At 42.5% G+C, this 14,279-nt stretch overlaps 1 protein-coding gene across 2 annotated transcripts in view; it reads left to right on the top strand.

The window, feature by feature from the left end:
* The first annotated feature begins 1,040 nt into the window (after positions 1–1,040).
* ADGRA1 (adhesion G protein-coupled receptor A1) overlaps positions 1,041–14,279 on the top strand; it is a 437,455-nt gene continuing 424,216 nt past the window's right edge. For both annotated transcript variants that reach the window (XM_048505436.1, XM_048505435.1), the window contains exon 1: positions 1,041–1,609. In XM_048505436.1, coding sequence (XP_048361393.1) covers positions 1,383–1,609 — 227 coding nt within the window. In that variant the 5' untranslated portion in view covers positions 1,041–1,382. The remainder of the gene's footprint in view (positions 1,610–14,279) is intronic.

Genomic DNA, 14,279 nt, shown 5'->3' with positions numbered 1-14,279 from the left:
CGGAACCGGTTGTTAAATTATTTGAACCCACCACTGGCTATATCCTGTATTTTCTTACTATAAGGAAGAAGTTATTTACTGAACTCGTGTGAATTTCCCAGAATTCTTGTCTTCTACAGATAATTAAGTTATCTTTGGTGCTTTAACCAGGGTCATGTGTACATGGATGTAGGTTCAATTGGAGATTGAGATGTTCTCGCCCTGCATGTTTAAGAACAGGCAGAAAACTTGTGAACCTATGTTTAGGAGATTGTACAGGGTGGAGCATATGTAATCCCTGGCTTCACTGGTTAGGGAGATCTAGGTTCAAATTCTTGCTGTCATGAACCAGTAACACTTTTTAAAGCCCAGCCTGTCGCAAGGGGTTGCTGGAAGAGAAAACCACCTACAGGTCCATTGGCCATGCTGGCAGGGGCTGATGGGAATTGTAGTCCATGAACATCTGGAGTGCCATAGGTTCACCACCACTAGGCAGTGGTGGGATTCAAATAATTTAACAACTGGTTGTTTACAAGCACCCTTTTAACAACCGGTTCTTCCGAAGTGGTAGGAACATGCTGAATCCCACCACTTGTCCTAGGGGAAAAGATAAAAATATGTGACAGAGAGACATGAAGAAATCTCTGTTGGAATGAAGAGGGTGCAGTATGTGCGACTAAACGTTCCCCAGAATACAAGTAAGAGCGCATGACGATGAAATAACAGCACGTGTGAACACGGGGGTTTGCAGGCTTACCTGTGGGTACCTTTCACAGTCTATAGCCACGGAACTTGCGGGGAGGGTAGGGTGGGGTGGGAGAACAGAACTTGCTCGTGAAATGCCCCCTGGCTCTGCCACCAGTCAAGCTACAGACCCAGTGGGTCCCAGAGGGCGCCTGGGACTTAGCCATTCCCTCACCTGGCCAAGGTGAGTAGAGGCGGGAGCTTTTTGGAAGGGCGGGGGCGGTGTGCGGTGTCCCCCGGCCTCACACCAGCGGCTGCCCCGCCTGGTGGGCTATCCCGCAACCGTGCAGAAAAAAGCGGGAGGGAGAAGGCGCGGCCAGCCTGTTCTCCTCAGCAACCATTTTCGGTCAGGACGAAATATTCTGCGCGTCCTGTTGCAAGTGGGGGGCCCCGCTTTCGCCCGGTGGGGCCCGCTCAGGGGCACGGCCTGGAGGAGGGAGGGGGCGCCTGCCCCTGCCCCGCCGCAGCCGGGAGGAGGCGGAGGCGGCGGAGCGGAGGCGTGGTGGACGGCGAGCCCCTTTCGCCTGCAGCCGGCTGCTGTGCGCGCCGACCATGCCAGGAGCGCCTCAGCAGGAACAGCAGCCACCGCCGCCGCCTGCGTTTCCTCCCCGGCAGCAGCAGAGCCCCGGTGCCGCTGGAGCCGCCGGCCGCCCCTCGCCATGCCCGGGCTGCGCTGCCGCTGCCTCTGCTTGATGGTGGCCGCTCTAGTGGGGCTCTCGGGGGCCAACAGGAACTGCCCGGACCTGGTCGTTGACAGCTGCCTCTGCGCCGCCGAGCGCTTCAAGGGACCCGACCGGCAAACCGTCCGCATCAAAGTTGTCTGCAGTGGCGGAGAGTTGGTGGAAACTTTGCAGCCGTCTTTGCTCCCCAACCGGACCGTGTCCCTGTGAGTAATTCCCTGGGCTGGAAAAGCGGCCTTTTTAGTACGCAGAGTCGCTCTAAGCTGTCAGCAGCAGGTCTTAATCCGGGAAGGGGAGGGGGGACAAAAACACTTTGCACTTGCTCAGAGAATCAGAACGCGGTTTCCCTTTCGTTTTTGCTTCTGGTTCTCTCCTAGTCCTAACGAATACGTTGGAGTTCCTGCCGTACAGATCTCCAACCACCCTGCCTTTGGGAGTTTCGCTGCAGCTGATTTCGAGGGAACTTTGGGTACAAGCAATTGTCTTTAAGGCAGGCAACGTTTTATTACTTGGTCAGAAGGTCTTGTTGGCTGGAGTAGGTCGATGGGCTAGTGGGAAGGAAATCCAGCTGGCCAGGAGGGAGGAAAGCTGTGTTGACTGGATGAGGAATAAGGGAGCACACTGGTTCAGTATCTAACAGAGGCTTACCTAGAGCCAACAAAAAAGATCTCTGCATTGCATTTCCCAGACAGATGGATAAGCAAAGGAAATTGGTGTGTTTGGGGAAAAAAGATAAGGGAAAGGGGAGGCTGGGATTGTCCAAAAGGTTCTGGGATGACTTCTTTACCAACACCATCTTTAATGCCAGGGCAAGATCCTAACTGGTGTCTCCCCCATAGGAAAACTTTGACTCCCCAATAATTACAATTGAGAAACTGCAAGCTCATCTAACAAAGTGATGCTGAGCTAGCAGCTTGTACAGCATACATGCCCTTAAATGTCTCCTGTCTTCTGGGTCCCTGGCAAAGAAGTTTGTCAGAATGACATTCTTTCAGAATGTTCTGGTGTGGAAAAGCAAAGGAATTCGATGCATCTTTTATAAGCGTGAAGTTGAACTGTGATTTCTAAACTCAGATTCTCTTGTTTCTTCCTCTAATGTGGATGTTTTTAAGAAGTCTCGAGAAGTTTGATTTTTCTTCCTGCTTCTGGAAACTCTTGGTAGTATTTTGTTTGTTTTTGGGGGAGCTGGCCATACTGTGAAGTAAATTGCATACTGCCTTGCCTGTGGTTTTGCAAATACTTCCACAATACTGATTATATCAACTGGGGCATCTTTCAATCTGACAGAGGGTATTTTCAGACTCTAAAGATAACAAACAAAAATGAACTGCATAATGAGGGCTGTTTACTGAAATTAAGGGCCTTTCTTTCACTGGGCTTGGGAAGTGAGATATACTGTCCATATTTTTAGAGGCCAGTTTCAACAGTTTGGGGTTTGCCACAAGCTTCAATTTTTTGGTGTGTGATCCAGAATCTAGTAATTATATTTAGCAAGTGAAAAATACTCCTTGAGATATAGTTGCCTGTTGCATACACTACAATGAAGGTAGCATCAATTAGCATTCCATAGTATGTTTATGTAGAAGTATGCAACAGAAATAATTGAACAGAGTGGGTCTGCAACCTGTGGCTCTCCAGATGTTCATGGACTACAATTTCCATCAGCCCCCGCCACCACCTACAGGTCCATTGGCCATGGTGGCAGGGGCTGATGGGAAATGTAGTCCATGAACATCTGGAGAGCCGCAGGTTGCAGACCCAAGACTAAGTTGAAATACTTAGATTTGAGTTTCAGGCTCAAACTAGACCTTACATCTTACACACTGTAATCCTTTTGACTTAAATCCATCTGTAATGTGATCCTGCTATGGCAAAATACTTGAATGTAAGCTGCTATTCCATCAATAACTTTTGTGGGACATTTCAAACACATTGGTTAGTTGTAAGACTATGTTAATTTAATCAATTTATAGTAAGAGTTATTACTTGTAGTAATTTTGCTTCCTAAATCATACCTTTACTCAACTGACCTTATAATGATTAATTTATTTGTTGAAAATGTATGCTGTGCAATTCTTTATTCTTTACTGACCTTTTTTTTAAAGTCAATGCTTTTTCAAAAAAAGAGGCAACTCGAAAAGGTAGCAATTTCCAACATCTATGGCACTCATACAGATCTGCTATCTGTTGCTCAGCCTTTGTGAAAGCTATTGAATAACATTTCTTATTATTCATGTGGTAAGGCCATCCTTATTCATGTACCTATGGGCTAACTGGATGTTCAGCTACAAAGTCCAGAAATATTTCAAGCAATGTATTACCTGTCTTTTTATTATCTTAACAGTACATCATTCTAATTTGCCTTCAAGTATGAAACATGCCTGCAGTGTTGTAATGACTTCTCTCTACTAGTTAAAAAGTTTTTGCAACTTCTAAAAATATCACTTGTAGAGGAAAAAAATGGTCCTTTATTTTTAAATATGGAGACAGTTTTTGGTTATCTCTTCTCTCCTAGTATTAAACTATTTTTGTTTGGAAGTAAGAACCTTTGTCAATTTATTTCCAAATAAGTGCATTTAGGAGTACAGTTTCAGAAAATTTTGTAATATAAAATATTTTTTTGTATCAAATGATTGAATACAGCATACTGATACAATTTATTGTGATCTCATATGAATATTTATTAGACACTAATTGGAGTTGTAGCTCACTGATACACCATGTGCTTTACATGTCCCTAGTTCAATTCTTGGTGTCTCCAAACTCAGGTTCATAATAGGTTACAGGAAGATATTTTCCTGAGATCCTGGACAGCCCCTGCCTGCTGGAGTAGGCAGTACTGATCTTGGTAACTCAGTGGTTTCTCAGTATAAAGCAATGTCACGTGCTTATAGGACTGGAAGAAAATCAATCCTTAATTAAGATGCAAGCAAAGCAAATTGATAGTGATATACATTTGCTGCCACCTATCTTTGGTATATTAAATACAAAATTGTAAAAAAAGGCAAATATAAGTTGCTGTGTAGCTCAACATGTATTAATATAAGTTGCTGTATGGCTTAGTATTTATAAAAAAGCTTTTGGGTCTTTTTGAATTGGTGCCTTTGTCACACTTTGAAAATTCATATATATCTTTTTGAAGTTAATAGCTAATAATCATTTTTGGAGGTAGAACCGATGTTAAAGTAGCAATCTAAAACATAGGGAAGAAGAAATACCTTTTTCAGGAGCTGAGCATGTGGCTGATAGTTTGACTGAACGAGTCAAATACTTTCCTTGCATATAGTGTTTATGATGAATTAAGCCACATCAGTGTGACATTTGACCCGCTGCAGAAATTGGTGATAAAAGCTCCAACGCTAACTTTCATAGATATGTTTTTCTAGGTGCATGGAAAACCTGGGATCAAGCATTTCCATGCAAACTCAGTGCCTGTTTCCATTCAATTTTATTGGCCCATAGAGAAGGAGCTGCTGCATGTGGAACGTAACTTCTCAGATTGTTTGAACAAACTGAGAAAAGAGGCGAATAAAGGAAATATGTGCTACAGATGCAATCACATCTTTAAGAAATCATATTTGGTGATAAAATAAAGCTGTAATGAATCATGATTCTTTTTCTAGGGTAATTCCCTTATAAAAATAGACTCAATCACCACGTTTCCAGAATTGTTCTATCAGCAAGGAAGTTTCAGATTGTTGTCCTGTGGGGTTACCAGCTTTGGGTTAAGAAATACCTGGAGAATTTGGGGGCAGAGCCTGAGGAGGGAGGCTTTTGGGGAGGGGCTGAACCTCAGTAGGGCATCATGTTATACACTTTCTCACTGAAAGATGACTGGAGATTTGTGAATTAATCTGACATTTCCTGGACCTTCTTTGTTCTAGAATACACCGCTTGGGTTGCAGTGCCTTGGGGAACAGAACTAGGTCAGCACTAGGACCCAAGTGGAACATTCTATGACAAAAAAAGTCCAAGAAATGGTGGATTAATTCACAAATGTCCTGTCATCTTTTGGTGAGAAAGAGTTATAGAGGGTCTAACTTCCAAAGCAGCCATTTGCTCCAGGTGAGCTCTGGATGCTGGCAACCCTCTTGACCTGGCTACTACCACATCAGTGTTGTTGACAACCCTCTTGACCTGGTACTACCACGTCAGTGTTGTTGACAAGCACATCCCAGGCAAATAGTTAGGAAGAGGACAGAAAATCCATTTCATGTTGGACAGTGACGATTTCTCTTGATTAACACATTTTTCTAAGAGAGTTGCAATTGCATTGTACACAAGATATACAGTGAATCAGTTGTGGTAACTGGGGCATTGGAGGGAGAGGAAGTTGTGTCTTAATTTCAGTTTACACTAGCTGAGTTGAGTACACACAGCAGGATTAGGCTTAACTTCTGATCGTTGTTTTGTAAATTCAGGCCATTATCTTCTGCCTGGAGTGTCAAGGAGAAACTACTTGGTCTGGATGTGTATCAACAGGTTTAGAAACTGTACATCTTACGATTGTCTGGACTGTTGAGTGTGAGATCCACATAAGTTACAGAAGTGTACTGGCGGATGAACCCAGCTGAGAAGATTAGGCAGCTGTTCTGCCTTACCGATGTCAGAAAGGGAACTTTGTTTAAAATATTCTGCATGCATTCCATTCTGACTAATAATCCATATCCCTAGAAATGGAAACTCTGCAGCCTTAGCAGTATGGATTTTAGAAGCACTTTGATTTTTTATATTAGCATTTGGTGTTACACTCTACATAATTATTAACTGACTGACTGAACATATGAGCCCACCTTTTCCTTCAGCCATCAACTCTAGTGAGATAGGGCAATCATAGAAAAGTATTGAATGATGTTACCACCTACTTCTAAAATGGTAATACACGCAGTTTGCTGATATGTAGGTCTGATGAGTAAAATTCATAACATGGTATGTTCCTATCTGTCTTCTGATATAAACCATTGGTGATCAAGAACAAATCTTTGCTTTGATGCTCTCACCATGTGTTAATGCTTCTGGAGAAGACAGTGCTTCAAACAGCATTCCCAAAGAACATTTCTTTTCTAATTTTAAACTCAGAAGTGGGGAAACGTTTATCTATAATGAACACTTGGGAAAGTATTCACTGCATGTTCTCATTTATCCATTGAGGGTAGACGACAACCATGAGCTTTATTCCTTTGCATTAAAGATACACTTGCAAAGAAATGTGGCTGAATGATTTTTGGCCGTTTTGGAATATTACAGTATGTGCATCCCAAGATAATGATCCTGTTTCATTTTAAGATCATTATAACCTTGAGAGTAATATGTTATAACACAAACATTTAAAAAAACTGTCTACTTTGTGAACCCCAGTGTTACTCAAACTACGTGAAGCCTAGGATGGTGTGGGTTTTCCAGGTTGCATGGCCATGTTTCAGTAGTATTTTCTCCTGATGTTTCGCCTGCATCTGTGGCTGGCATCTTCAGGGAATCCTTTGAAGATGCCAGCCACAGATGCAGGTGAAATGTCAGGAGAAAATACTACTGGAACACGGCCATACAACCCGGAAACCCACAACATCCTAGTGACTCAGGCCATGAAAGCCTTCAACAATACATATGTGAAGTCTATTTTCTTAAAATTATCATGTCTTCCACAGCTTCTGATTCAATGAATATGTTTGTCAGTCTCATCCCCTAAGGTCATACATCTATCTTAGCTTCTTCCCATTTCTTTTGTTTTATTACTCCAAACTTTTTCTATAATTGTGTCTGCAGCTGTCCAGAATTCATGGACCCATTTTCCTTTTTCAAAGATCCTAGTGGGATTGTGGTGTATACTGGGGGAAATCTTATGCTTATGGACTTCTCAGCAATGACACATGCAACACTGTTGGGATCGCCTGTCCCTTTTCTTCATTCTAGTGTCTCCCATGCTCAGTGTACAAGCCCTCATGGAACCCAAATTATTACTTCATTTTCCTTATGGCATGTATTCAGTAAACATCAAAGTCATAATGTGTATGAAGGGATGCTGCATTTATTAATGAACTGAGATATCTGGTGACCAAAAGATTGGGGCACCTATCCATGGATGTACTTTGAGACATGAGAAGTTTGTAATGCTTATCTAGAAGCTAAATGGTGACATATTAGAACCAACAAATATTCTATGGAGATTTGAGTTCAATAGCATCTTGAGATGAGCAAGATTTCCAGGATATAAGCTTTAAACTGAGTCAGATCTCAGTTTTGACTGAAGCTCAGTTTTGACTGAAGGAACTTTGACTGTTGAAATCTTATATCCTTGTTGGTCTTTAAGAAGCTACTAGAGGCCGAATTCCCACCGAGAAATGAAATATGGATACATCCAGGTTTCAAAAGAAACAGTACCTTTTCATTTCACATTCTCCTTTCCCACTCCACTGAAGACCTTGATTTCTATCAAGGATTCAAGTAATGTGGATTCAAGTAACAGTCCCCTCGAACACGCGATCTGCTCAGCAGTCGTGTTCTTCCTTGTACTGATTGGCTGTCATGTTGTGTTGGGGTGGGACCTCTTTAAAAATTTTTTTTGAACGAAGCCACATGGTGACGTCACTATGTGACAACGTGATGGCGCCAGGCATTTTTATTGGCTATTGGGTCAGAGCTGGAATATTACTCCGCCCCTGATTAAAAAGTCATAATTCTTCTTTTTGCTTTAACGTTCCAACACGGGTTCATATGGACAATATCTGCTGAACATCTGCACATGTGGACGTTTGCTGATCTGCTTGTGTCCACATGTCCCCATTTCCACGGGGTCATGGCCAGTGCATGGCACAGGCCACTGTTCTCTGATTGGCTGGAAAGCCATCACGTCACTCCCAACGACGGCAAAACAAGAACAGATTCGACTCTTGTTCCTCCCCTCGGATCCGGCTTCAGCATGTGTTTTTTCAAAAGGTTCATATAAATACAGGTTCTGGAAAAACCCGGGATGAGGGGTGGAACAAGCAACAGAACCTTGATGAAGACGTGTTTGGCATCTAAGCGGTGGGGAGTCCTTCCTGAAACTGTGTTTTTTAGCGTATCACGTTTTATATTGTTGGGGAGACAGCCAGACTCAAATATTGTTGTTCTACTGCAGACAAACATGGCTACTGTGTCTCTCTATTTTTCCTATTATTCTGTACGACATTATGAAAATAAATGTTGTAGCCTTGAAGTTGTAGCCATTATTGATGTTTTAACAAGACAACATTTGAAAAGATGTTCTTTCAGTTTACTTGCTGACATGCTTCTTTAACCCTGTTTTGCTTCCATCATATTTCTGCCTTTGGCTTTCTTGCTCGTGCTGATTCCTAAAATCTAGACTCTGAATCAGTTCTAATCTTTCTCTGAATCTGGAACTCAGGTCCTTTTAGCTTCTTTGATTTTGATCATTTTAAGCATATGGTCCAAAGTTGTCTTAAGTTTCAAAACTCCAAACTTGTGCCAGCTGACCCTCTGAGTTCTTGCTCTTTTTCTGAACTTCTATTTCTCAATCATACTTGCTTACTTGACTTGAGAGTCTTGGCTGGATTTTAAAAGCCCTTGGATTATATGTTGCCTCATACTTGATGTTATATTTTCATACTTGATGTAATATGAAGATACCATCTACACTGGATTTTGTTCCATCTGTGAAGCTAAGTGGGTCTGAACTTGATCGGTACTTAAACTGAAGTAGACTTGGAGTTTCATATTTCAGAAATGTTTGTATAATTAAATTTATACTATAAAATTTTGTAAACAAAGAGCAATCATTTCATGTTTCTTGTCATAATACAAAGTATTGTACCGTGTACATAAGAAATATTCTGCCAGTAAATTAGCAAAGCAATAAAAAGCATCAATGCCAACATATTTTGATATATCAAATTAATACACTGACCTGATTTTAGCAAACTTTTCAGTACCTTAACTACTGTTTATTAATGTCACTGTTGTATTTAATTTAGATAATTTTGATACGTGCTATATTTTATCTTTTTTGTAGTCATTTATGCACAATGGCAGTTCTTTGCAATAATTATTTTGTTGTGTTGTTAAAAAGATCAATAATCAAAGAATACAGAAATAATGTGAGGTAATAGTTTGAATGTTGTATGACAACTGAGGATCCCCCAGTTCTCCTTCTGCCATGATGCTTATGTGAACAATTAAAATACAATTAACACATAAAATTTAATTAAAACACATAAAAAACAACACTAGAAGAAATGCCAAAGACCATTATTGGGGGTTAAAAAAATTCATCTGTTGGCGAACACCAGTAGATGGAGACAGGCAGGTTTCCCTGGAGATGGAGTTCCAATGTTTTCATGCCATGATAGAGCATGATCTTTTTCAGGCCCCACAAATCTAGCCTCAGAAGCAGCGGCAAATCGCCAGAAAATGGCAACCAGGGCAAGTTGCCATAAACTGCACCCTCCAGACCCCCAAAAATCCTGCCGTCCCCCCAAATCACACTCCTATCTCACCTGAGCAAGGTGGCAGATTGGAGAGCAATGTGAGGGGAAAGCAAGGTGGCAGAATAGCAAGGCAGCAGGTGTAGCACTCAGCCTGGTCTGAATGGGAATCCCTGGGATGAAGACTCAGGTAGAGAAGAGGGGACAGTGTTGGTTCCAGATTCTCAGGCACTACCTGTAGATGCAGAGACTGAGCAGCCAGAAGTTCCTGCAGGACCAGGTCCCCAGGCTTAGGCAGGACATTCAGGTTAGGATCCACAGCCAGGTCCAAGCTCTGAGATTTCCCAGCAAGAGCTTAGGTCTGAGACTCTTCAGCCCCTTGATACAGAGCCAGAGGGGACCCTCTCAGCTCCCTCGCCCCCCTGTCTTTAGAGCCCCAGGAGCAACACAGGAGGAGACTACATGCTAGCTTACAGCTATGGGGCGAGCTAGAGTAGATGCAGAGTCTTTTCAGGAGCCAGACTCGAGTAACCCAGCTGCAAGACGTTATTGAATAAGGGAATGGGAGGCTGGCTATGAAAGAGAGGTTGCAGCTGAGCTGGTTTGTAGGAGCAACCCTGTTTAATTTGCAGGTTACTGTTTCTTTTCTTGTCTGGATTCCTTGCTCTGTGCCACTGGCATAATGCCCATTGGGCAAGGTGGGCAGCTGCCCAGGGCATCACCTTGTGGGGGGGGCATCAAAATGCTGGGTTCGTTTTTGGGTATTTTAGTGGTTTTCCATTTTTGGCCTGCAGGGGGCGCAGTTTTTAGGCTAGTGGCACCAAACTTTCAGCATATCATCAGGAGACTGTCCTTATGCTACCCCCCAAGTTTGGTGAGGTTTGGTTCAGGGAGTCCAAAGTTATGGACTCCCAAAGGGGGTGACCCTATCCCCCATTGTTTCCAATGGGAGCTAATAGGAGATGGGGGCTACAGTTTTGAGGGTCCATAACTTTGGCCCCCCTGAACCAAACTGCACCAAATTTGGGGGGTATCATTAGAGCAGTCTCCTGATGAGACCTTGAAAGTTTTGGAGGACTCAATGCCTTCAGGAAATGTGTCCCCCCCCCACAGCCTGGGTAACCCCCCATTGAAAGCAATGCAGAAAACTCAATGCAGAACAAAGAGATTCTTGGGCAAATTTCTGGGATGTTCCTGCAGAGGGTGCATTCTTTGGATGTATCGGCACCTAAAAGAATTTCAGGGAGTATCATCTGGAGATGATGGCAACCCCACAAGTTTGAGGTGCAGTTTGGTCTCAGAAGGGGACCAAAGTTATGGACCTCTAAAACTTCTTAGCCCCCATCTCCTATTAGCTCCCATTGGAAACAATGGGGGATGGGGCACCTCCTTTGGAAGTCCATAACTTTGGACTCCTTGAACCAAACCTCACCAAACTTGGGGAGTAGCATAAGGACAGTCTCCTAATGATATGCTGAAATTTTGATGCTGATATGTCTAGAACTGCACCCCCTGCAGGCACCAATGTCCTGGTGCAAAAGAATTTTTGGTCATGGTGGAGTGGCCGCCCATGGGGGGAGGGGGGCATCCAACTCAGGTTTTGCCCAGGGCTACAGTTTGCCCAGGGCTGCCTCTTTACGCCCCTGCTCTGGGCACATTAAATGTCTGAACCTGCTGTGTGTGGATTATCCTTGGTTCCTGAGGGCCTGTCTACAACAGTAGGTGGGACAGCAAAATGGCAAGTAGGAGAGCGACATAGGAAAGTGAAGTGGCAGAAGGTGATGAGGGGGCATACATTGAAAATGCTGGGGGAAAGAATTAGGACTAATAAAAGGAAACACTTCTTCACGCAACGTGTGATTGGTGTTTGGAAGATGCTGCCACAGGAGGTGGTGATGGCCACTAACCTGGATAGCTTTAAAAGGGGTTTGGACAGATTTATGGAGGATAAGTCGATCTAGGGCTACCAATCTTGATCCTCCTTGATCTGAGATTGCAAATGCCTTAGCAGACCAGGTGCTCGGGAGCAGCAGCAGAAGGCCATTGCTTTCACATCCTGCATGTGAGCTCCCAAAGGCACCTGTTAGGCCACTGCGAGTAGCAGAGAGCTGGACTAGATGGACTCTGGTCTGATCCAGTAGGCTTGTTCTTATATTCTTAAGGTGGCAGATGAGTGAGCAAAGTGGCGGGCGAGCGAGGCAGTGGGTGAGTGAGATGGGAAAGGAGGGTGTGTGTGGCCAAATATGCCCCCCTATGTGACTGACACAAGTGGTGCCTTGGTCACAAGACCCCCCTTCAAATATATGCTCATGCTTAGATGGTAAGGACAACCAAAATAGGGCCTCCAAGTTTGACTGAAATGAGCACGAAGATTTGTGTGGGAGAAGGCAATCCTTAAAATATCCCAGGCCATACAAAGCTTTAAATTCAGTCTGGAAGCAAATTGGAAGGCAGCATAGGTGGAACAAGACTGGAGTGATTTGGCCCCTGTGATCCACTCCAGTCTTCATGCTGGCCTTCTGTACCAATTGTAGCTTCTGGATAGTCTTCAAGAGTAGTGCACATAGAGGCACATGCTGTAATTTAATATAAATGTCACCAGGGCATGAATCACAGTGGCAAGATCTTTTCTGCCCAGGAAGGGCAAGATCAGCAAGGCTTTAAATGACCTCTGAAGATGCCAGCCACAGATGTAGACAAAATGTCAGGAGAAGATGCTACTAGCACATGGCCATACAGGCCGGAAACCACACAACACCCCAGACTTTTTTATTTGTTGTTGCAGAGCCCTACGGGGATGGGGCGGTATAATAAATCGAAATAAATAAATAAATAAATAAATAAATAAATAACTAACTAACTAACTAACTAACTAACTAACTAACTAACTAACTAACTAACTAACTAACTAACTAACTAACTAACTAACTCTTCTGCCAGGCTTAGCCCCACCCCACTTTTGACCCCACTGAAGTAAATGCTGGGTATTAGAAAGTTAGAAAAATAAATTTAACAGTAAAATGGCATGTACATTTATACAGCCAGTGATAAAATGTGATACATCAGTACCCGGAAGATCAGGAAATATAGGATTGCTCTTTGACATTTTTTATGTATCCATTAAATATGAAGGAACATTTTTTGTGCTACATAAGAGTGAGAAAATACCATGACAGCTTTATCTCTAGCCCAGAACTGCTTCTATTTTTGACTCATGCAATGGGATTTAATCAGTATGATAGTGATCAAGATTGCAGCCAAAGAGTAGGATACATAGAATTGGGAGCTGAGCTCACTCGTTCCACAGATCTTTGTTGTCTCTCTTTCTTTTTCACCCTCTCTACTTCCCAAGAAGCCAGTTCTTGAGATCAGCATAGGATGTGATGTGAAGAACAGCAGTGGGAATTTGTAATTAGCAGAAATGGTCCTTTCTTGTGTAAGTAGAAGTGCTAGAAGATGGTAAATTCAGCCCTCTGCTAAGCTGATCAGGTTCCATTCCAGTATTCTAGTTTTTGAGAACAATTTACCGTAGTATACATTGTAAAATGAGGCAGCGTGGCCAGAACACTGAATGAGTTCTACTTGTTTAAAAGCACATTAACTTAGTCTTCAGCTCTAATAATACAAAAACTAATAAGTAAACTAATAACCTTTCATGGCAGCTTAACACTTCAGGATCTAGAATTCAATTTCACTAATGCTCTGAATAGTTTCAGTAATCCGTAGCAGTGAGTAAATGCTGAGTGGCAGATAATATGGAGCCTGTAATTTATATTAAACTCCAATTTTTCATAAATTGATTGTATAATTTACAATGTTTTGCTTCATAAATTTAGAGTAACTAGTTAAATAGCAACCTGTGGAAAGGCATTTCTTTTGAATATTTCACGTTTATCAGGTTGTTGTAAATTTTTATTTGATAATTTGCCTTAAACAATGCTGGAATAATTTATGGCTGCTTGGGTACTAGTTGATTAGGTAGCAATCCCATAAGGTGTACATAGTTAACTTTTATATGTTAATGCATTTTTATTATTCTTTATCACTCCAGTGGAAATGCACCTCAGCATAAGCCAAAATTGTCCTATCTGAATTTTAGCCCCCTCTTTAGAACAGCTGAAGTTCACTTGTATTCAAGGCCCCTTCCAAATCTAGGAATACAAAAGTCCTTTCCCCACACATACCTGAAAACATTTCTAAAATGTTTTCAATCCCCCTTTACAACTATTTATGTCTACACTCACCCCCTCCAAACAATTCCTGGTTGCCATTTTGTGATTTTTGCCTTTTATTTTGAGGTTGTCGTTTGGAATCACTGCTTCAGTGCTTCAAAGCAGGATGCTGCAATTCTTGACACCTTCTACACTCCCTTCTTCGAAAATTAGCTCTTGTCTGCTCAAATGTTCCAAAGTGCTCCAGAAACAGTACAGTACAGTAAACCTTTATTAAGCATAAA

This window comes from Sphaerodactylus townsendi, linkage group LG08 (assembly GCF_021028975.2).
Source record: "Sphaerodactylus townsendi isolate TG3544 linkage group LG08, MPM_Stown_v2.3, whole genome shotgun sequence".
NCBI lineage: Eukaryota > Metazoa > Chordata > Lepidosauria > Squamata > Sphaerodactylidae > Sphaerodactylus > Sphaerodactylus townsendi.
Note: the sequence above shows the minus strand (reverse complement) of the source record. Positions and strands in the feature narration are given on the sequence as shown.